A 25,156-nucleotide genomic window follows, 5' to 3' on the forward strand; every position below is an offset into this window, starting at 1 on the left:
GAGACCCCGTATATGACCTAATGGCGAGATGTTTTTGTTTGGGTCAGAGACCCCCTATAATGTAATTATTTAAACAATTTTTCATTCTTTCAATGATACAAGTTTTTTTTAAAGTTTGTTGTTTCAAGAAATCTCGAAAGAGAAACCTGGGTATCGAGTCTTTGTTTTCAAAAACCCTAACTATTGGACTTTATCAAGGTTGGAAGGAGTGGTAAATGGGTTCTCTTTCTTGAAACCTTCGCATGCTATCTTGGCTGACGGTGTTTACAGATATAAAATTCCTTAAGTAATTAAGAGGTTCTTTATACACATGGATAAAGACGGTTTTAACGTTATTTACAAACATTACGTTACATACTGTGTCCAGGTATGGAATCCATTTCTCCAAAAAGACATAAACGCACTTGAAAGAGGACAACGTCATGCGACAAATCAAATTCCAGCGATCCATTCTTATTCATATGGAGATCGTTTAAAGTTTCTTGGCCTAACAACCCTGTATGACAGACGAATTCGTGGTGACTTGATTGAACATTTTCAAAAGGTTTCGAGGGTGTAGCCAAGGAAGACTTCCTTCAAATCTGCCCCTTTCTGACAGAAGGAAGTAACCCACAATTTCAAATATTTTTTTTTTTTTTCATATTTTTTTTTTTTAAAGCAAGACCTAATATTTCTGATAAAAAAAAAAGTTCAACAGTCATTTGTTACAGAGATACATATCTTTAAAAAGAAGTAAACTACATGATCTTGTAATTTTCTTTATCACAAAAAGAATCAATGGCTTTTACTTCTTATGTCAGAACTGGTAAGTACAGTGTAACTATATTATTATTCTGACAAAAAGAAGCAATGGCTTTTACTTCTTATGTCAGAACTGGTAAGTACAGTGTAACTATATTGTTATTCTTACAAAAAGAAGCAATGCCTTTTACTTCCTTTTATCAGTTCAAGAAAACTTTTTCTTATAAACAGAAAAAATCAAATTGGTATTTATTTTTGGTGGTTTTTTAAATCCTTTAAATTTGAAAACATGTCATGATATTTTTGAATAACCATACAATTGTTGATAAATATTTTAATAATCACTAATATTAATCAAATCTTGATTGTTCTGGGAAAAGGCTGAAAACTTTCAAGCAATCAGCACATGTTAGTTTCTCCATGTGCAGAACTCTTTTTGTTCAACAATATTAATATTCTAAACAAAAATATTAATAGGTAAGTACCTTTACCTTTTTATTTTTTTTATCATTGCAACTGCAATATTCTATCATACTGCTAGGCCTATTATATTAGTTGTAGGCCTAGGCTAGGCTTATAGTATTAGTGTATTATGTAGTGCCTTACATGAACACCTAGGAACTTCAGATACAAAATTATTGAGGAAAACGTTCATTTTATACAGTGTTTCCAGAAGCTTAAAATGTGATTTTTATAGCGGCTTAGAATCAGGAACCTATCTTTTTTGTATTATTAGTAGCAAAAAAGCCACTGTAATTATAATTACTCTAAATATTCCTACAATTTAGTGGATTTATTTTTATTATTTCAGAAATGCAGAGGATAAGAATTAATTCTAGAGTGTCCACAGAGGCATGGAGGTGTGACCAACCAAATGTTGCTGATACTTCCCGTTGGTCTTACAATTTATTTGGGAACAAATGGAGAGATGCACGTTTGTTTGGGACAGTAAAAAGAAAAAATGGAAGTAAATGGATTGTCACATTTGATGTTGACGGTGAAGAACTTCCATTTGACTCAGATCATTTACTTTATGAATCACCAGATACTCCATTTCAAGATATTCCTATTAAAGGTAATGTGTGGAAAGAATGAGAATGCATTACAGCACTACTTGCCTTGACTAATGATAAATAAACAACTTTTATTTTTTTATTTTACAGCTATTCCAAATACTGAAGTCAGTGAATCTATTCCAAATACTGAAGTCAGTGAATCTATTCCAAATACTGAAGTCAGTGAATCTATTCCAAATACTGAAGTCAGTGAATCTATTCCAAATACTGAAGTCAGTGATTCTGTTGCGAATACTGAAGTCAGTGAATCTATTCCGAATATTGAAGTCAGTGAATCTATTCCGAATACTGAAGTCAGTGAATCTATTCCGAATACTGAAGTCAGTGAATCTATTCCAAATACTGAAGTCAGTGAATCTATTCCGAATACTGAAGTCAGTGAATCTATTCCAAATACTGAAGTCAGTGAATCTATTCCAAATACTGAAGTCAGTGATTCTGTTGCGAATACTGAAGTCAGTGAATCTATTCCGAATATTGAAGTCAGTGAATCTATTCCGAATACTGAAGTCAGTGAATCTAGTGTGAATACTGAAGTCAGTGAATCTATTCCGAATACTGAAGTCAATGAATCTATTCCGAATACTGAAGTCAGTGAATCTATTCTGAATACTGAAGTCAGTGAATCTATTCCGAATACTGAAGTCAATGAATCTATTCCGAATACTGAAGTCAGTGAATCTATTCCGAATACTGAAGTCAGTGAATCTAGTGTGAATACTGAAGTCAGTGAATCTAGTGTGAATACTGAAGTCAGTGAATCTGTTGCGAATACTGAAGTCAGTGAATCTGTTGCGAATACTGAAGTCAGTGAATCTATTCCGAATACTGAAGTCAGTGAATCTGTTGCGAATACTGAAGTCAGTGAATCTAGTGTGAATACTGAAGTTAGTGAATCTAGTGTGAATACTGAAGTCAGTGAATCTATTCCGAATACTGAAGTCAGTGAATCTGTTCCGAATACTGAAGTCAGTGAATCTGTTCCGAATACTGAAGTCAGTGAATCTGTTCCGAATACTGAAGTCAGTGAATCTGTTCCGAATACTGAAGTCAGTGAATCTGTTGCGAATACTGAAGTCAGTGAATCTGTTGCGAATACTGAAATCAGTGAATCTATTCCGAATACTGAAGTCAGTGAATCTATTCCGAATACTGAAGTCAGTGAATCTATTCCGAATACTGAAGTCAGTGAATCTATTCCGAATACTGAAGTCAGTGAATCTGTTGCGAATACTGAAGTCAGTGAATCTGTTCCGAATACTGAAGTCAGTGAATCTATTCCGAATACTGAAGTCAGTGAATCTATTCCGAATACTGAAGTTAGTGAATCTATTCCGAATACTGAAGTCAGTGAATCTATTCCGAATACTGAAGTCAGTGAATCTATTGCGAATATTGAAGTCAGTGAATCTATTCCGAATATTGAAGTCAGTGAATCTATTCCGAATACTGAAGTCAGTGAATCTATTCTGAATACTGAAGTCGGTGAATCTATTCCGAATACTGAAGTCGGTGAATCTATTCCGAATACTGAAGTCGGTGAATCTATTCCGAATACTGAAGTCAGTGAATCTATTCCGAATACCGAATTAGATGAGTCTCTGAATATTGGCGCGAATGAATCTATTTTCAATATTGAAATTAATGCAAGTATTCTTGATTTTATGTCAAATATTGAAGCCACTGAATCTATTCTGATTGAAATTGATCCAAATACTTTAAATGTTGACGGCAATGAATCTATTCTGAATACCGAAACTGGTATTCCAAATATTGAAGTAGATGAATCTATTCGTAACATTGACACTGATGAATCTGTCAATAGTGAAGCTGGTGGAAGTACAGATTTGGATCATACTGCGTCTGACATGGATGAGGCCCTTTCAAAGCATCCATTATTACCTCCTTGTCAATGTTCGCAAAAGAAATGCTATACAAAATTAGATCTTGAAAATCGGAAACAAATTCACATTGCATTTTGGCAGCTCTCCTACAATGAACGTAAATCATGGATTTTTAACCACATTGAACAAATTAAACCAAAACGGCCATTGAAACATCAGACCAAAAATGTAACCAGACATTTTTGGTTACCCGGTATAGTACCTCCTGAAAAGGTGTTTGTTTGTAAATGCATGTTTCTGCACACTATTGGTCATAGAAGTGATAAAGTGGTAACTACTGCACTAAAAACAACATCAGCCATGGGTTTAACTCTCAAAGATAAGAGAGGCAAACATAATCCTAAGCACAAAATATCAGAAGATCAAAACAAATTCATGGTTAACCACATAATGTCATTTCATCCACATATCTCTCATTACCGTCGTGAACATGCCCCAAATCGCTTATATTTACCAAGTGAATTGACAATTAATATAATGTATGCTGATTATCAGGAGGAATGCAGGAAACAGGAACAAAGATGTCTAAGCTATGTATCGTATACAAGAGCAATTACTTCACTCAATATCAGTTTTGCAAAGCTTGGCACTGAAGACTGTGAGATATGTGGGGAACATAAACTCCATGTAAGTAGTTCTAAAGAAAATGATGAGGTAAGAAGGCAGAAGAAACAGAAATTCAATGAGGACATTAAAGTATGTTCTGATAATCAGTGTGCGAAGTGTTCATTTTGGTTAAAACATAAACAAAATTATGATAAAACAAGGGAAGCTTACAAAATTGATAAAAGTTCAGTTCAAGAAGACAAAAATACATTATACTTATCAACTGACATGCAGAAAGTGATTCTCATTCCACGGTTGCCTGGTTATAAGGTATGCCTTTTCACAAGGCGTTTAGTTGTGATTAATCAAACTTTTGCCCCAATCAACAAACACTCTGTTCATAAAAAAGAAGCACTAGGCATCCTATGGCACGAAGGTCTATCAGGCAGGAATGATGAAGATGTGACAAGTGCTTTTGTGAAAGCCATTGATAATGTCAACTTTAGGAACCACTTTAACTTTGTCATTTGGATGGATAATTGTGCTGGTCAGAACAAGAATTGGACATTATATACTGCTTTAGTTCATTTAGTAAATACACCTCATGGGCCAAACAAAATTGCGCTAAAATACTTCACTGTAGGGCACACATTTATGTCTGCTGACAGTTTCCACCGCCAGGTGGAAAAAGAAATGAATGAAATGAAGGAAGTCGGAGACTGGAATGATTTTGTGATGTGTGTCCAGAATGCTGGCAAAGTCTATGAAATGAAAGTTGAAGATTTTATTTGTTATGAAAGCGGCCTAAGCCAAAGTAGGAAATCAAAGGAAACTAGGCCACTCCTAGAAAATGTTAGTGTTGCAGAATTTAGAAAGGGTTCAACATCTTTACATTATAAAACAGACCATCATGGACAGTTCAATGCAGCCATATTTTTAAAGAAAAAGTTAATCAGTAAAATAGAAGAGGGTTCACTAGTATTTCCAGCAAAGACAACTGCTCGTGGAATAAACAGTACAAAAAAACAACACATCATTTCTCAGTTAGGACCATTGATGCCCCCTTCCAGATTGAAATTTTACAAGGGGTTACCCTGCGATGATAATCTTGCTGATTTGCTGGCCACACGCTAACAATTTCTAGGCACTGTGAATGACCGATACGAATCAAATAAAGGAAAATTAGAATCTACCCCGATTATTAAAAGCTCATGCTAATGAAAATGTCTTTTATAATTATTGCTGTCTAGCTATTAAAAATTATATTAATGAATTTAAAAAGGAGAAACAAATACGACAAATTGTTATCGGCTTCAACTAACAATTTAACAATTCTTTCAACTTATATTATGTTATACTATAAAACTCTTTAAATTGTATAATGGCAGTTTTTGTTTGTGCTGTCATTGGTAAAATTGTTTGGACATTTTTGTGGTATGCTAAATGAATTTGTGAGAAACCTTTTGAAGGCGCATATTTATGAAATTGTCTATAATATGAGGTCGAAATTATTGTTACATCATTTTAATGAATTTGAGAACGATAAACAATACTGTATGACAAATCCAACAAAAAAAATGTAACAATACTTTCAATTTATACCATATGTTTTACTATTAACGGTTTAAACTGTATAATGGCAGTAATTTGTTGTGTTGTCGCTTTTGAAAGTTGTTGTTTTACAATAAATAAATTTGTGAGAAAATTAATAAAATAACAGTGATTGAAAACCGCAATGTAATTAACTTTGAAAACTCATGTTTATGAAATTGTCTTTTATAACAATTGAATTTGTAGTTATTACTATTAATAATTATTTGTTGAAATGATGAATAATAACACAATTTGTTGTATATTGTTTATCATTTCTTAAATTAATTCGAAATAAATCAATTACAAACAAATTTACATTATTTTTATTGGTATATGTGTTTTAATACCAAAGAAGAAACATTCCTAAATAAAAATCTTCGCCTGAATAAAATTAATATACAGTAGCTGATCAAAATTTCCAATGAGATTCATTTTCTTCTTATCCAATGATGTTGATGAGGTTTTAGTTTTTTTATTATACAGACAAAGTCCACATTTAAAGGCATTGTTTTTCCTGACAAAAGGAAGCACAGGATCATACTTCCATTTGTCAGAAATCAAACATTCACCTTTTTTGTATTTATTGAATACAATTTTCTGACAAAAAGAAATAATCAAAAATATTCTGCAATCTCACTTTTTTTTTCTTTTTTTTTTTACTAAAGTTTAATTTATAAATTTATCAATTATATTACACAATTGGCTATTCAGTATCATGTGCAGTTTTAACAGGAATTGAAGGAACATGTTTTGGTCAATTACTCAAAACCATGTTTTTGTTGATTACTTCCTTTTATCAGAAAGGGGCAGAAATGGGATGCAATCTAAGCAGAAATACACGAGGACATCAGCTTAGACTTTTCAAACCTAAATTTCACAAAGGACTGATAGGAGATCCACTTTTTCACAATGAGTAATTATATATTTGAATAGTTAGCCAACCGAAGTTGTCATTTCTGAAACCACCAACACATTTAAAAACCGATTGGATTCGTTGTAGAAATGAGGTTAAAAGGGTAAACAAGTTTACCTATCTAAACTAATCAGAACCAATGACTCTCAACACTGAGTGGATGATTGATCGATTCAAAATAGAATCATTGGTATAACAAGAAACGCTGTAATTCATTAACAGGTTCTGCATGAAATGGTCGGACTGATTACGAATCACACATAATACACAATATTATTTCGACCTAACAGATGATAAGGAAGATCTTATATTTAAAGTAACAACTTATTGAAAGAAAAAAACAGTAAAACTTAAAACTTCATGAGTCACTGAGAAAGCATCGCTCTAAACATTTGCGGATTTCTATAAGGCAACTGTTTCGATAAAGTATATAAAAACAAAAAAACTGACAGAAAATCTTCTGATCAACCATTGGAGTATGATCATAGCCCAATTTTAATATCTTTAACCAAATATGACTTCACATATCTTGATGGATGGCGTTGAAATACCCACAGATGTTCCAGAAGAAAACTTAACAAGGCCAACAGCCATTAAGTCGCGTGCTACAATGCATAGTGATACTGGACCGACAGACAGACCAACAGACAGACAGACCGACCGACCGACATAGTGAACTATACTGACCGAAATTACTGAACATGTTTAAAAATGTTGAAATGTTTAAAAACATTTATATTTTTTTAATTTACACGTGCGTAGCCTGTCACTTTTGACGTGCTCGTATAACGTAATTTCGAGTTGAAAAGTAAGTCAAGAAAACAGAAATCGGGCAAGAAGAGTGCGCAATAACATTTAACGCGCAGTGCGCGCGCAAAAATCTGCGCACTCATGGCAATTTTGTAAACGCTTAAAATTGCCTGAAACGTACTCTTATTTCATCGAAAATAAATTTTGAAAATTTTAAGCGCGCTTAAGCATGCGTTACATGCGCTACGCACGTAATTGTATTGCCATATGATGATTTATGCCCTGAAATTTATGAGTACCAAATTTTATTTAATTGTGATTCATGGTTGTTAAGATATGATTACAAACGTGATTTCGTTAAATCGTGCGTAGACCGCGTAATTTTTTATTGCGCACCGTGAAAACATAACCACATCGATTCCTGGCCATAAGGAATATTCTGTGAAAAATTGACTTAGCTAGATTAAACTGATATCAAGATACGGTCATAAAGCGATAAACGCATAGTGATACCGGACCGACCGACAGACAGACAGACCGACAGACAGACCGACCGACCGACATAGTGAACTATAGAGTCGCTTCCACGCGACTAAAAACATGATGGTCATGCACTATAGGATTCAGTAAACATGGCTGTAAAACATTTGGTGACTATGCAAGTATTTATGCAAGTTACCTAGATATTTCGTCATTTTGTTGTATTTGATCATTACATTGGAAAGGGGTGGATAAAAGCAGTGACACGATTGAAAGGATAGTCCCAATGTACTAATCTGTACTTCCGTATATGTTTTGGGCCACAAATATCAGAACGTTTTCAGAAATTCTTTTATGTCAATAACAAAGAGCTTGCAATTATACATGAAAGTTGATGTATGATATGTACTTTGTAACTCCAATAGCAACCGTACCAAAGTAAAGACGATGTCTGGTATAGTGAACAATAAAGTGGTTGAAAACCTATTAAGAATAATCTAACCAGCTTCCATGGCATTACAGGTTGCAGCACGTCATTATTTGCTGGTTATGGGAAGAGGTCATACTGGAAATCATTTGTAACGCATCCACTCCTTGTAAATGGAATTGACTAAGACTTTGCACGTACAGCAGTGTACAGTAAAGTTGAATATTGCCAAATATATGGTACTCTTGAACAGATAACTTTATAATATAATAACAGACTACTCTTTGGAGGGTCTTGAAATGCTACCTCCATCTAGACTCAGTGACCATATACCATTAACACTATAGTGTTTTCCTTGAATATTAAGTATTTCAATTTACTCAATAAATATTTAAATACTGTATTTCCACTTAGGGAAACACTTAACATTTAAAAAACTCACCTATGGTGAATACAGCCTTCATAGAACCTAAACATACGAGCCAACTATCAGGCAGAGATCAGTATGCGGACTAAATGAATCGGGTAGTTTGGAAGTCCCTAACCCAGTTGTCAGTTTGGAACTTTTTACATGTGTATGTAAACTAAAGAGCCAGATGAAGTTTTTACCAAAAGCATGCATGTGTGGTTGTGATTCAATCGTTTGCCATTACCTAGATGGCCAGTAGGCATTATATATCAGTGATGGAAGAAATACCCACCTCAGAACGTTTACCTTCTTCCATCCCAGAAAAATTGTGAATATTGGCATGGGCCATGCCGCCCATTACTCCCAACCCACAAACCCTTTGTGACCGTTTTTAAAGGAAATTTAAGACATTCCAGTAGGCCTCCAATTTCGGTTATTTTGATACTCTAGGACTCATCCTCTCCATCCCTTGAACACCTTCCAGGAGTGATTCAAAAAGTTTAAAATCTCAGGTTGACTTTTACTGTAACCTTTGTTTTTTATTCAATCTTTACAGAATTGAATGGTGTTAAATAAACACTCATACATTAAGATCGGTTGTGATATTGTACTTTACTTCTGTCCGCCTCGCCACTGTGTCTTTATGATACTTATAGAATACGACACTATCTATGCTAATTTTATTAACGACGCGCGTACACTACTACTACTACACTCAGTTCCTCTGGGAGTACGTGGTGTTGTAAGCTGAATGAGCTATTCAATTGAGGTGGTTGAAGAAGGTATCTTTATTACATCTAAATTTGTAAGTTTCAACATTTCATAATTTATTTGTTTATAGTTTTGCCTAAAAGGTCTACTATTTAAACAGTTTATATCAATCTTCTTTAACCCGTAAGTGCTAGGGCCTAGTTGTCTGCAAGGACCTCTTGTGCTGATTTAAATAGGCCATCCCTAGACATTTTTCTCGTCGAGTAGGTTGGGTAATGAATGTAAATCTAGTACTTAGGAGGCAGACCAGTATTATACTTATCATTTTTATTAATATTGTATTAGACGATCATAAATAGGCCAGTGATGATAATTTATATTTAATCATTATATTCTAGGAAGTATATACTACTCAATCAATCATGTCGGCAGACAAACGAAAACAATCAACGTTATTAAGTTTTTTTGGAGCATCAACCGCAAAAAATCCTTGTGTTGAAGGTACTGAAAGTGGTGATGATGAAGTGTTAGGAGGGTAGAAGAAGCGGTGCCAGAAGAAACGAGCGATGAAGATGAATTACCTAACACGACGAGATATACAGACATATATGATGCTGTTACATCAGCACAAGTAAGACTAACTTCTGAAACAAATCTACATTTAATCAGAAACCGTGAGCCAGAGGCCGGGTTCAAGTTTCCTGCTAAACTGTACAATGATAGAAGCGTAAAAGGAGGAAAAAAACAACAATACTGCTCAAGAGATTGGCTGAAAAAGTATGACAGGTCACCATAACAGTAGGGTGGGTTGGTGGTGAAAAGCACACACCAAAAGGACAGACATATCTTGTCGGGCCAAGGCACAAATATCAATTCATGGAGTAAAATGTAACGCCCTTATTGATTCAGGCTCACATATATCAACGATAACTATTGAATTGTATAACAAAATTCCAGAATAAAAAAAAAAAAACAATACTGCTCAAGAGATTGGCTGAAAAAGTATGACTTTTTAAGCTATTCGAAGTCCGCAGATGGCCTCTTTTGCCTCTGTTGTGTCTTTTTCCCGGTAACTCCTTGTCGAGGAATGAAGGCAAAAAATGTAATCACACATCCTTTTCGTAATTGAAAAGATGCCCAGTCCGACATACGGACCCATGCACATCTCCAATATCACCAGGATTCTGAATTTCGTATGAGAAACTTCATGCACACCACGGAAACACCTACGCTCATCATCGAAAATCGCCTTGCATCACAAAATAGAAGACAGGTACTTAAGAACCGATCGTTTCTGATTTCAATTGTCAAGTGTTTGGAACTGTGTGGGCGTCAAGGACATAGGGATGATTCATCGTCGACAGACTACAATCAGGGGAATTTCAAAGCCCTTCTACGTTTTAGAGTGGATTTCGGTGATGACAATCTTAAAGAACACGTTGAAAGCTGTTTAAAGAATGCCACCTACATATCAAAAACGGCACAGAACGAGCTTATAATACTGTATGCATAAAGGAGTTTATTCAACGTATTATAACTGAAATAAAAAACGGAAGTGGATATTTGGGAATGGAGGCCAATGAGGTCACAGACTCGTCAAACTGGGAACAGCTTGGACTTGTTATAAGGTACCTAACAGGAGGAAAAACTATCGAACGATTTATCAAGTTCATCGATTGTGAAGAATGCACCGGGAAAGCCATCTGCGACAAGCTGGTCGCTTCGTTGAAATCTATTGGACTAGATCCAGGAATGTGCAGGGCACAAACCTACGACGGAGCTGGCAACATGGCAGGGTGCCAAAAGGGATGCGCAAAACTCTTCCAAGTCTTCAGTCCACGAGCTCCATATTATCAATGTGCAAGCCATGGGCTCAGTCTGGCACTCTCTCAAGCCTGTAAAGTTACTGAAATTCACAATATGATTTAACACTTAAATCAGCCGTAAGTTTTCGCCGAAAAGACAACGCACATTAGAAGACATCATTATAACCAAACGTGTTGTACCCGACGCAAAAGAGACCACGGATTCAAATCAGAATAGAAAAGCATTACATAGTGATAGTGAAGATGAAACTGACGAAGATGACGATGATGAAGAAGTCGGCGACGAATGTGAGAACGAACTTGAAATAGAAATGGAGGAAAAGGATGACGTTGCCAGCTTTGATGATCTGAAACGTATGTCTGCCAAAAAGAAGATAAAGCGTCTATGTGAAACCAGGTGGGTGGAGCGGCATACAGCTCTTGAGGATTTTGATGAGCTACATTCTTTTCTTTTAGAGTGCTTTGAGACAATAGCATCAAACAAAGGTACAAGAAAGTGGGACAGTAAATCAAGAACCGATGCACAGGGACTGTTTCATCAAATCCGCAGCCCGACTTTCATCGTTGCTTTTCAAACGGCCCTACATCTATTTGGGTACAGCAAATCCCTTAGTAAATCCCTCCAAGGGAGCACTCTAGATATCATTGAGGCCTACAGCCAAATATATTAGACTCAATGGTGGGAAGGCAACATTCAAGAACATACAGTAAAGTGAAGAGTATGGCCATTGTGTCTGGTAATAAAATACAAATGCCACGGATCTGTGGAAAACAGACAGAAACAACGTTCATGCAAATGGGCCAAGAACATACTTTCGCCGGGCAATTTTCCTGCCGTTCGTAGATAGATTGCTAGAGGGAATGAGTGAAAGATTCCAAGGTACAGTATTACGTCAAAAGCCCTCAGAGCATTAGCTCTGATACCATCTAATCTGAATTTACTTAATGACGTTGACGAGCTTGCAATTCTATTTCCCGGACCTTCCATGTCCTCGCACATTGCATCACGAAATTCAACTTTGGAAACGACTGTGGTAAGTATTATTACGTTATTTTTATGTACTATATATCCATCTAATCGTTTCTAACTGAAAAACATGGTCATCACACAAATTAAGTACTTTTTTTGTTATCAAAACAGGTGTAATGAATCAAATAAGCCATCTACACTATCTGCTACGATGAAAGTATGCAGTAGAAATATGTACCCAAACATCTATCGGATTTTGGAGCTGATAGCGGTAAACTCCAGTGACAAGTGCTGGGGTAGAGCGCAGTAACTCATCTCTTCGCTTCATTAAGTCTGTCATACGCAGGGGCGCAGCCAGTGGGGGGGTCACGGGGGTCCTGACCCCACCCTTTTTTTTAGAAAAAATAAATAAAAACATGAGACAACAATACAGATCAAATCATCCTGGAGATACTGTGGAAGATTACTACCGAGCAGTATTACCAAATCAACAAACCGAGTTAAAAACCCGTTTTTCTGCCGATAACAGGCCATGCTCTAACATATTTGGCGTAGCACCCAAGTCTATCGAAGTGTAATGTTGAAGAAGTCTTCAAGGAACTTGAATTTGGTACGATGATCTGCCAAGACACGAACATCTTCATTCCGAGCTTCAGTGATGGAAGCGACTGTGTAAAATTAGCGGATCCAGATGTGTTCCCGAATGTGCGTGTACTTCTTCTAATCGCGTAGGCCTATGCCCGTAACGTCTGCTGAAGCTGAGCGGAGTTTTTCGACTTATGGAGAACGAAAACCTGTTTGCGAAATCACATGTCTTATGAGCAGCTTTCGGGATTGTGCCTCATGAACATACACTTTAACATGAACATTAATACAGAGAATTTCATTCGCGAATTCTGTCTCCAAGCCAAGAAGAATGTTCCAAACTTATGTTTAAAGATGCATCACGCGATGTCTAGAGCGCCGTTATAGTAACTAACGTAAAATGTATGATAATAATTTAGAAGTTAGTTATTACAATTATGTATAAGCTATCACCTATACTATACATTCGAACAAAATAGGTATATTTTTAAACAAAATATTGTATGTACTGTACTACACACGGAGGCAAGATAGCTTCTTGGACTTGCACAGTGTATGAACTCTATAACCTTACGGTTCTCAATAATATCACTCCATGCTATCATTCTAATATCTTTTTTCAAACTTTTGCATCTCTACGTTCATTTCATGCAACTTTTGTATTGGTGAAAAGGGAGGAATTCAAATAATTCCTCCTGAGTTTACAGCCTCTCTACACAAATCAACAAACAAGCAAGAAAAAAAGTGTTTGTCTGTGGCAGCCTGGAATATAAAAATGTTGTTTTTTGTTTTCTTTGTTTCAGTTTATTAGTGTTAACATTGTCATATTTGTGTGTGCGTAAACCGATTCAAATGATCTAGATTGCCCTAGACCGCCAAAGCTTCCAGGGGGCGAAGCCCCCTGGACCCCAACCGGGGGCCCTTGGCGGCCCCCTGGCCCCCCAGCCCATGGTTGCTCGCTTCGCTCGCAAAATACTCACATATTGGTTGACCCCCCCTTTAATTCTTTGCTGGCTGCGCCCCTGATACGCAGCACAATGGGAGAAGACAGGTTGAATGGTCGTTTACTTCTTTTCATACATAAGGACATCGAATTGGATTACGAAGCCATCGTTGATGATTTTTCCCGCCGTCATCAAAGAAGGATAAATTTCATCAACCCTCTCAACAAGTAAAATGAAAGGAGAATCATGGAAGTGTGTTCACTTGTAACATGTTCAGTAGGCCATCACGAAATGTCATAGTATAGGCCTACAAATAATTAATATTTCATGAGTTGAAAATTTGAAATACATGAATACAATTCGTTATAATATTTACTATTATTGGTCAAAAAAATAAGTCATTCTACGACCAAAATGCTTTGATTTCTAGTGTTAATTGTATTAATATCTCTCCATTTTGATAGATTTTTGTTTGTTTCTTAAATACAGTTTACAACGAATAATTATAGTTATGGTGCTCTGGTCCAGCTACCTCCAGCAAATAAAATCGCATTTAAAAACCGCCAATACTCGATGTGCGCGTAGCTGCGCCGTAAAAACGAAAAGTCGCTAATGCTGTATGAGCAATGTTAGCCGAACTTGAGTGGGTGGAGCACGTGTGAAGGACCCTTTGCTATTGGCCAAAAAAAAAACACTTTCGTATATTAATATGGTCTATAAAACCTACTATGTTCAGATAATTATATGACAAGAATCGACCCGCTAAAACGCCTCAAATGCTCTCTCCGGGCGTCTAGAAAAAAAAAATTTCAGGGGACATGCCCCCCCCCCCTAGAGTATATTTGCTCCATGGCGGCCCCATCTTTAACAAAACCCTAGATCTGCCCCTGGGCTATTGGCAGGTAGAGGTAGCAGAAGAAGATAAATCAAAAACGGCATTTACCACACCAATGGGTTTATTTGAGTGCATGTGCAACCGAATGCCATTTGGACTCCAAAACGCACCGGCCACGTTTCAACGTTGGATGATGTCGTGCTTCGGTGACCAAAACTTTTCTCTCTGGAAACGGTTTTCAAACGTCTTAGAGAAAATGGTTTGAAGTTAAAGCCTTCAAAATGCTCCCTCCTTCGATCTGAGGTTAATTATTTGGGTCACATTGTATCAACCGAGGGGATTCATGCCGACCCTGCTAAAACAGCGCAAGTCGAAAGCTGGCCCTCCCCGGTTGAACACCGCAAACAAGTTCTTCAATTTTTTAGATTTACCGGCTACTACAGACGGTTTATCAGCCAGTATTCGGAGATAGCTGCGCCGTTATATGCCCTAACGTGCGGTGACCCACGACAAAGAAAAAGAATGGAAGAAAGGCAATGAATGCCAAACCCTCACCAAATGCCGATGTCAGCACCAGCAACATAGTAGGCTACCATCTTATTAACCCATACGCATCTCCGTTTGTATCGTCATGTAATCGTTTGAACTTATATTACTGTATATATTATGTATTTTCATGAACTACTTGATTAACGTACAGTAGGGGGCGACGTTTCAGATGGGAGGGGTGAGTGAGATGTCATCCCTTCCAATCGCCTATTGAAGTTAATTGATATACTTTACGTAGTCAAAAACAAAAAAAATAAATAAATAAAAAATATAATAAAAACAAAAAAATTAATAAATAAAGCATAACGAAGGTAGTATTACCGTATACTGTAGTTAAGTGGTTACCCATGGTGATGGTATTGTAGTAGTAATTTAAATCATTCCTAATGTTTTATTGTCGTTTCATAGTCGATATGCTAACGAGTAAAGTATTTACTTGGTCAACTTGAGTACTGTGCTGTACAATTTCATTTTAGAATGGAATGTATCTTATATTTTATAGTATTCATGATGTAATGATACAGTTAATAATAGACAGTTTGCCATGGTTGGTAATATGTGACTGGTTCAGGTGGTAATGAACCGCACTACTAATAACTTTGTTTTATATTATCATAGATAAGTTTTGTTGATTTTGATGTTTCCTCATTTTATGCCTTTTTAATAGTTTGTAGAGTTTGTAGTTTTAGTATAATTCCTAAGACTAGATTATTCGGTAAGTCTAAATAAATAATTGAAATATATATTTATACTGGGCCCTCGGTTTTTAAGCAGGCGAACGTCGTGGACGACGTTCGAGAAAGGAGGGGTGGATGTAGCGATACTCTAAAGCAGTGTTAGCCTGTGTTATCTAGGAATACTGTGAAATTGGATAGATGAGTCAGATCTGTGTAGTTAGTATTGAGTTTTAAAAGTAAGCAGTTGTGTTATAATTAATAAAAGCATTTTGTATTGGAACTCTGTGTTTCATCAATTTTGTAGCTGAAATTGAGAACCTGGGTTTAAGTTATTATTTTGTGAAGAGCTACATAAAGATAAAGAAAATATCTATCTCGGTAATCTAAAGTAAATTAGTTTTTAAGAATATTGAATTGATGATGAAGATACAAAATGTATATGCCTGCAACAAACCAATCAATAAGTTATTGTACTAAATGCAGATGTGGTTGAGTACAAATAACCAGAAAGTGCACCTACACAATACATCTCCAACCAATCAAATTCCACCTGAGGTTGAAAGTCTTTTAAATTGTCAAATATGACATTAAATGAATTCCATTTTGTTTGTTTTTGTGGTTTCCATGTAATAATCAAAATTACATTGCTGTAATGTTTTGTTATTGCTATTATTTACTTATTATTTCCAAACGGGAAGAAATTAACATCAATACTGAAATACCAGAGGGAGAAGATGAACTGAACATAAAGATGATATGAAAAAGAAAAAAGAAAACTTCACCAAATCAAAAACTATAGAGCTAGAAATGGAACAGTCTAGGCCATGAGTTCAATGGGCTGTAGTTTGCATAAAAAATGACTTTGACACCTGGAAAAGCATAACACAAAATCATTGGTGTTGATTACAAGATTATTTTATCAACTTGATGCCGAAATTGATGGCACATCTCTACCCAACAAATTTGCTAGGCAATTCCCTAGGTTTATGGAAACAATTTTAGGTTAGTTCTGGAATCTGGACACATTTGTTTTTGTTTGAATTTTAATAGCAAGATTGTACACTAGAGGCAATACTCACATTTTTAAAAAGTGGCTTTGAATTCTTGCTTCTATTTATTGGAAATTGGAAACAAGACTACATAATAAACTTCAGCTTCGGCCTAATTGTCAACACACCAATAAATCAAGGGGGACATTGTATTAATTAAAGAAAAGCAAACGCATCAAAAGGAATGGTCGATATAAAGGATGTTGAAAGCTTTTCTTGATAATTACAAATGGCCTAGTGAGGAATGTTGGACTGACAACGCAGGGAAAATGCAAATAATCCCAAAAAAGAGTAGATGGGCAAGGACATCTCCTGGCTTTGTTCCACATTTAAGTGTACGCAGATTGTTTAGAAGTATCAAAAAATCGGGAAACAAATAAAGAAACTTGTATCATAGTTGTCTGCTGTCTCTGTCAGTACACTTATACAGAGACATCGTGTAAATGTCACCTTATGAGGCCTAGTTATTCACATCAAGTCATACGATTTAATTGGTGAATACAGATAAACACAATAATGTCAATATTAAAATTTAATTTAAAGCCTATAAACTCATTCAGATATTATTTTACTGCCTGAATATGAAATAAATTTACATTTTCAATCATCTTAACAATGTGTTTGTTGATTTCATTACTTATTTGTGTCTTGGAATGGAATTATCTCATTCATGTCATTCAAATGTCGAACAATCCATTTACTAATCTTAAAGGAGCAAACTTAAATACACATGTTCTTATTTTTTATGATTTAAAAATAGAAAATAAAAGGGTGTTGTAAACTCAGAAACAAAACCTATGTGTCATTCTAATCCTGTGTACAGACTGCACTCAGAGTTTTGAGGCTGTGCATATAGTGTGATATAGAACAGTCTTTGGGGTACAAAGTTGTCAAGACTGTGCATTATAATGTGATATAGTACAGTCTTTAGGTTTGAAGTGTGTTTTAATGTTATGATTCTGTATAGTCATGGTCAACTATCAAACTATCTTGAACTTTGACATACTTTATTCCTAAATCTGTATTACTATTATCATTTTTTCGTTTCAACGTTTTTGTAGACTTATCAGCAAAATTGTACAATGATTTTAAGAGGCATGAATCAGTGTTAATACTGCTAACATTACGAATGAAAGTCTGCACAGCTGGTCTGAAGTCAACAACCGCCTCTGTATGCATTTTGGCTGTTATTTTTCTTGCTAGGCAGTCAAAGGCGTTTGAAAGTTCTTGTAGATCTTCTTTTACATCTTCAGTTGAGGGGACTGTTAATGTTTTTTTGGGTATGTCAAGGCTTAGGTAATTCCTTTTAACCCTATCCTCAGGTTTGACGTGTTTGTAGTATAACCTGTATACAATAAAGAAAACAAAAACAAATTGAAAGATCCTTTGAAAATGTTTGATTGCACTATAAAATAAATGAGAATTTTAGTTGTTTACTTGTAGTAGTGGATTTGTCATGTGCCGAACATGCTGCTTCTTTGGGGTTAAATGAGACTCTAGTCATCAGCGCTATCTGTAGTCAGTGAGTATTAGTGATAGACTTGAGATCTTGAGTCAGTAATCTTAAATGGACTAGTTGTAAAACTCACGATTATGAATAAAATTTATTTCATGTTGAAATCTATAAATTTGAAACCTGATGTAATAATTGCTTAGCAATAGCAATGAAAGCTGAAAACTGTTCCAAAATCACCGTGAGAAAATCAAATGGTATGTTTGAAGTTAGAATTATTAATGACTATTCAAACAAGAAGGTGATGTTGTCATTAACAGAAATAAAATGACTGTATTTTAAAACCTACTAAGTATAGTCTCATTATTTTTTATAGATTGGTTCAAAGAAAAAGACCTCTAAATGATAGTGATTCAGAATCAGATGATGGCGGGGGAGACAGTAGGTTAAAAACAAACTTTACAATTATATATTTAGGCCTACAGCTAGTTTTCCTTTTTTTAATCAAAAAACCACTTTCAGCATTGTTATTTAATATTTAAATATCATTAAATGATATTTTCGAATTGTTTTATTTTAAAAAAATTAGAAAGTCAATCAGCAGAAGCAATGAAGAACCTACGCACAGTATACTCAGTTTCTACATAAAGAGCTACGTCTACAAACCTCCAACTGATGACAAGGTCCTTAAACATCTTCTGGATAACAGAGATCCAGATAAGCAATTAAGATTTCAACCACAGAAATACGTCAACGAAAAACTAAATCTGGATATCAAATAAGACACTGTTGTAGAGATTGGTTGAATACATTAAATACATTGCATATTCCCAACAAGATGATGGATTATATTACCTTCCGTGTGTGCTATTTCCAGATATCTCACATCGCCGCCAAAAGAAACTCATTACCGAGAAATACAATAACTGGAAAGATGCAATCTAAAAGTGCATTCTGGTTGCGATTACCACAGAAATTCGGCTGCCAAATTAACAGCTTTTACACATTCTTACAATATATAACCTGGATGAAAGAATAGTGATAATCAATGAAGAAAACATAAAACGTGTAAAAAAGAATAGAAATGTTCTCAGGTCCATCATTAAAGACGCAGACACGTTATCCGACACATATTGTTGCAGTGCAATGATTCCCAAATGTCATTTGGATAATAAATATCATACTATAAACATCTGTGACATCGGCTGGGGTAGAAAGAGCTAACTCATCGATCAAATTCATTAAGAATCATTTTAGAAGTATGATGGGCGAAAACAGATTTAACGCTCTCATATTAATGTACATTGATCAAGACATACAGCTAGATATAGATGAAATAATAGATAACTATGCTTGTAAGCACCCATGGAGACTTTCTCTAATTAACCCATTAAACTTAAAGATTTCCCGCATTTTGAAGTTTAAATAAGTATATAGAAGTATTTCAGTTGTGTAGGAAAGAAACCAACAAAAACAATTATTTCAATTTGATCCAATTTAAATAACTATTATCATGTGAAATTTAATTGGCAAACTAGATAAAAAAATTTTAAAGACTCATTCCCTACAATTTTGTGTTCAGGAGATAATTTCATAGCAATAAACAATATCTACAAATTTCATTGACACTCTTATTTATTTAGTGCAAGTTTTGTGGTCCTTAGACAAAAAATACATGCGTTCTAATCTATGCCTTACAGTATGCTGTTGTTTTTGTGTGCGACAATACATTCTGATGGTCATCACCGCTTGTTACCGGGCAACAAGCGAACACGTCGGGCATTCCTGTGCCCAGTGGCAGGATGTGGCCGGGTACCCGAAAACCCAAAACAACATCTGGCGCATCATATACTGCCATTTATGACCGAGACAGCGGAGGAGGTATCTGCGACCACCTCAACTCGACGCTGGAGTTTTATCCAGGAATTGGTGAAATTTATTCCAGAGTGCAGCGAGAGTGTAACCAAAGCGGTGACACTATTTAAGGCCGAAGGAAAAATCCAACCTGGATTTTTTTTTACAAAGGCATTAAGAAGAATGATGGCGTCGATGGGCAAGGCAGCGGGGCTCTGCGGTCGGCATTTAATTCCAACCGGGAGGTGGTTGATCATTTGGCTCAGCCTGGAAGGATGACGGCGGTTCGGATGTTGGAGGGGTTCTTGGGAAACCCCTGCTTTCACGCCGAATTTGCCTATGAATAGGTCCAACAAAACAAATAAATTGGGTTCTTGGTAGTTCCTTTTTTTTTTAAATTCTATGTTATATGTTACAGGTATATGTTATTGTGTTAAAAAAAAATGAAGTGAAAGAAAAGAAAAGAAGAGCAGCGTGTGAAGGAAGAAAAACAAGAGGGAAGAAGAGCAAAGAAAACTGGGAGGAATGTAGTGCCGCTACAAATGCTAAAACGGACCGCGTCGTTCTTAACACCTGGACGTGCTCCGCGGTGCATACTTATTGGAATGTGGACTACGTTTGAAATCACTTAAAGAAGTCAGAGACGCTGAAAGACATAACAATTATTTTCTCACTTATATTGACCTACAACTAAAAGACCAATATTATGGCGAATTACGTTGTAGTCATTTATCGTAGTTAAGTAACTAAACAAAGAGACTAGCCATCTCTTAACACAATATTCATATACTTAGCCCCTCCTAACCTACAATGCTGGATTCCGCCCCTGGTCAACCCATGTGCTTGGGGGGTAATACATTTGGAAAAGGCTCCCATTCGGACTCAAACTTAAAAGTCAGCAGCAAAATATCCCAAAAGGAACTTCAATAAGCACTAGATGGTTTGAATAGTGTTCACTGCATTGCTGATGACAACATTACTTGGAGGAAGAACTGAGAAGAGCCGAGTGAAAGATCTAAGTTCTGCAAATGGTATTGAAGTTGATCCAGACAATTGAAACTATTCAGAAGCGGCCAATACCTAAAGTTAGATCATCCAGGGCTTAATGTAATACTATAGAAGATTTGTGAAGTGTTTTGCTTCCATAGCTGGTCCGTTTCTTGCAATGGTTGTTGGTGAGTATGTTAATTCAAACTGTTCAAGAGTCAACTGACGCCAAGTACTCCACCAATGAGACATAATGTACAGTATGCTGCAATTTTGATTGATAAAAAAACCAACAAGTTTTAAAGATATTCTGGTATGATATACCAGGCCCAAGCAGTTGCATGTAAAGACAAGTCAGCTAAGACAGTGTGTTGTAAAAATTTATCTGTGATATTGATATTGAATATAGACTTTAGTAAAATCTAAATTGAAATAAATTATTATAATTACGGATATAATATATTAAACTACTGTATGAATTGACATAAAAAAAGAGAATTGTAGAATACTAAAAATGTTGATTATAAATTAGTGGAATTAGTGTATAAGACATTGAATGATTTACATGCAAAAGTATATTTATAGTTATACGGGGTAGAGAAAGTACTACTTGGATCATTGGTCATTTCTCATAGATTTACCGATTACACTCCGTTTCATTTTCATTTTGGGGAACTTAAAATTTGAAAAACATTGGTAGAAGTTTTTGAGACAAAAGCAGCTGAATGTACTGTACCAATGTGCTGCACGTGTATGTTAGTTGTTAATGGAAGTTACATAAAAAACAGATTGCATACCGATAACACCATTGTATCTCAGGTAGAAAAGCCCTATCACAAGCAACCTCATCGTAACGCTCGCCAAATTCCATACGCAAGTGGCATTTATACGCTTCTAATGCCAATTTAGGGCTGAAACCTTGTTCAAAGTATTCAATGAATGTTCTCTCCGTTTCTTCTGACACATCTCTACGTCTAAGTGCCTCAACGCTTCCTATTGGGTGATTATGTATGAATCCCAATCTTATTTTCATAGGGAATTGCTTGATATGTTCCACATTTTTTCTATAAAAATGGTGCAAATAGAATTAATAAAGGAAAAACATTACAAAAAAATTAACAATGCAGGGGTATATTTTATGCTAGAGATGGTGTTATTTTGACAATTTAGAAAATTGATGTAAATATCATTTGACATTTAAAATTAATATGAGCAACTCATTAGTGTGTGTAAATAGAATATTCATCAGATTAAGATATGACATGGCTCAGCAGTATACATGTAATACATTCAGCCTGACCTACAGTACATCAAGGTCTTTATAAAGACAATTACATATTTTTGTGGAAACAATGGTGTTTACTTACGCTCGCGTTATGTTGGTGTTACGAATTGTGAATGATAAGAACGCTGGGCAGTTGGTATTTTTACTCGACGGTTTATCATGCAACTTCTTCCCGGGTGGTCTGGTGTTATGGTGACACCTGTAACCTTTCTAAAAACAAGCAAATATTATTATTATTACTTTTTAATGCTATCTTTTTTGCAAATGGATAGACCGAGTTTCAATAATATTCCAATGTGTGACGAGTTTTAGTGTCAGATCATGAGAAAACAACATAAAATCAATTTTTTCAAATATTTTTTTCTACATTCCTGTTCGTTTGTACCATGGAGGTTTACCTCCATGTTTGTACAATCAACAGTTTTTCTCTTACCCCTTGGTTATAAACTCATTACTAATGGTTTTTGATAATATTTAATTTTTTTCTTTAATATAACAACACATTACAGTAGGAGGCATTGTGTCCTGTACGACAACCTACTAACATCTAACCGTAACTTAATTTGATCCTCAGAATATACTGTATCGTATTTCAAAAATGACAATTATACCTTATAAATGACTTTAGTTCCTTCACACTTGAATTTTTCCCTGACCCGCATGGTTGTTTTTGTGTTTAAATGAAACTGGTTGAGCCATTTATTTGCTTCTTCTTCTGTATGAATATTTACATGAAGTGTTATTGAAAACTGATCATCTTCACTCTTTTGTTGTACTAAGTCATTACAAAGACAATATGTATAGTCCAGGGGAAATATAGGCTAAAAGTGATTAAAAATAAAGACATGGTTAATTATCATCATCAGTTTTACAAACAAATAAAAAGTAGATAACTAATAATAAAATTTTGATTTTAGTGTAGCCTATCCTTGTAATTCTTCTCTCAAATCTCTCACACTAATCTTGTAGATCTCATTCATTCACATTTATTTGAAACATGAGTCCAAGAAAATAACAAGGATAACATACTGTTACAGTACAGTAAGTTAACTGGTACAATAAAAGGAACTACTGTATATGATGGATCGGAATTAGAAATAAAGAACTGGTCTTATACCAACCCCTAAACAGAAAAAAAGGACAAATCAACCTGCATGACATACTGTATCATTATTAACTAATGTTAAACATAAATATAATCATATATTTCAAATACTACAGCACATTATGAATTGTATTTGAAAAAATATATTTTAACAGATTTATTAAATATTTTATGGTTTATAGGAGTTTTCATGTCGTTCCTATTGAGTTCATTCCAAAATTGTTGACCATTTGTTGCTGCTGGACCTTCTCTTTGCCTTAACTCCTGCTTTAGTGGGAATTACTATTAGGCTACCTCCAGTAGGCTACTTAGAGAGGCCTAGCCCTACCTGACAGAGCCACCCTCTAGCTTGCCTACTCTAGTCTACTAGGCTAGGCCTGTGCTATAGTTAGTACTACACAGTAATAGGCCGGAGAACAGATGATTGGGCCAAATTGTCGTTTACGAGGATTCGATTGAATTTTATTTTTGTCGCAATAAACCCAACTTTCAGAATGTTGTATTGCGCACCACTAGCTATGCTTGATCAAAATCGGTCACATCACATTTGAATTCGGTTTTGGTTTTGTGTCACGCTATTTGGCGCACTAAAACATTTTCGTCATTTATTGAGTTTCAGTATAATTATCTTACAGGTCTCAGAGTAAATAGAGGATAGGCCTAGTGTGATAATTATAACAAAATAAAAGAATAAGATTGTGTAAATGTAATTACTTTATATAATGATTTGAACGTACTACCTGTACAGTACGTTTCTGTAATATCTTTTAATATCTCACTAAAGGTAAAGCACATGGTTTTGCTGACCCAATCCTGGGGTACTAGGCTAGGCCTACTATTACTAAATTAAACAACTTCATTGCCATTCAACTTTTTGAGATAATTGACACACAAAATCTGTACAGAAAGAAATAATATGGATTTCATACAATAACAATATAAGGTAGGCCTAGGTGATCATTTTAATAATCTACCTAGCCTAGGCCTAAATGGATTCCCGCCTAAATGATCACCTAAAAAATGATTTTACTATCGAACACAAGAATCGGGCCCTCTCTGTCTGCTATAAATAAAATAAAAGACGATGGGGCCCAGCAAATGAGACGATCGGAACTTACAGCAAGGGTATCAGCGATACTACTTTGTTTTAAATTAGACAATGATTGATTGCAGCAAACATAATTAAATGTATTATTCATATTATTTTAGGTCCTAGGCCTAGGCTAAGCTAGGTTACTCTTCAGAATACAATTGTGTGGCGCGAGACGTGGTGGCGCCCTCAATCTATCAAATTGGATTAGGCTTTACCATAACTTGTACTGTATTACCAATTTCATCCAAAAGATTGTTTCCAAAAAATTAACAAAAAAGTCTGTGTACCGTGTAAAATATCGTATCGATATAATATTTGGTATAGTATATAAAAATTACATTTAAAGATTTTAAAATCGTAAAGTTTCGATGATATGAAAACATTTTGTTTGTCC

General features: G+C 35.3%; 1 protein-coding gene across 2 annotated transcripts; it reads right to left on the reverse strand.

The window, feature by feature from the left end:
- Window positions 1-37: 37 nt before the first annotated feature.
- Window positions 38-24,931, reverse strand: LOC140048757 (uncharacterized). Of its 2 annotated transcripts, XR_011845138.1 has the most exons (6): window positions 24,788-24,931; window positions 23,176-23,385; window positions 22,647-22,774; window positions 22,077-22,343; window positions 16,961-18,330; window positions 38-573 (listed from the first exon to the last, which is right to left on the reverse strand). XR_011845138.1 is itself a non-coding variant. In XM_072093534.1 (5 exons), the coding sequence occupies exons 1-5, from the start codon at window positions 24,866-24,868 to the stop codon at window positions 17,937-17,939; spliced, it is 1,080 nt and encodes a 359-aa protein (XP_071949635.1). In that variant the 5' UTR covers window positions 24,869-24,931; the 3' UTR covers window positions 16,908-17,936. The 2 variants fall into 2 exon arrangements, 1 of the variants encoding a protein (XP_071949635.1); XM_072093534.1 differs by lacking the exon at window positions 38-573 and having other exon boundaries at window positions 16,908-18,330.
- Between the last annotated feature and the right edge of the window lie 225 nt (window positions 24,932-25,156).

The sequence above is a fragment of the Antedon mediterranea genome, chromosome 5, assembly GCF_964355755.1.
Source record: "Antedon mediterranea chromosome 5, ecAntMedi1.1, whole genome shotgun sequence".
NCBI classification, from domain to species: Eukaryota; Metazoa; Echinodermata; class Crinoidea; order Comatulida; family Antedonidae; genus Antedon; species Antedon mediterranea.

Coding starts and splice junctions, on each gene's coding strand:
- LOC140048757 (XM_072093534.1), bottom strand. CDS start 24,868: ATGAATAATACATTTAATTATGTTTGCTGCAATCAATCATTGTCTAAT. Junction 23,386..24,787: donor GTATCGCTGATACCCTTGCT/GTAAGTTCCGAT, acceptor AATCACTTTTAG/CCTATATTTCCCCTGGACTA. Junction 18,331..22,076: donor GAGATACAATGGTGTTATCG/GTATGCAATCTG, acceptor TATTGTATACAG/GTTATACTACAAACACGTCA.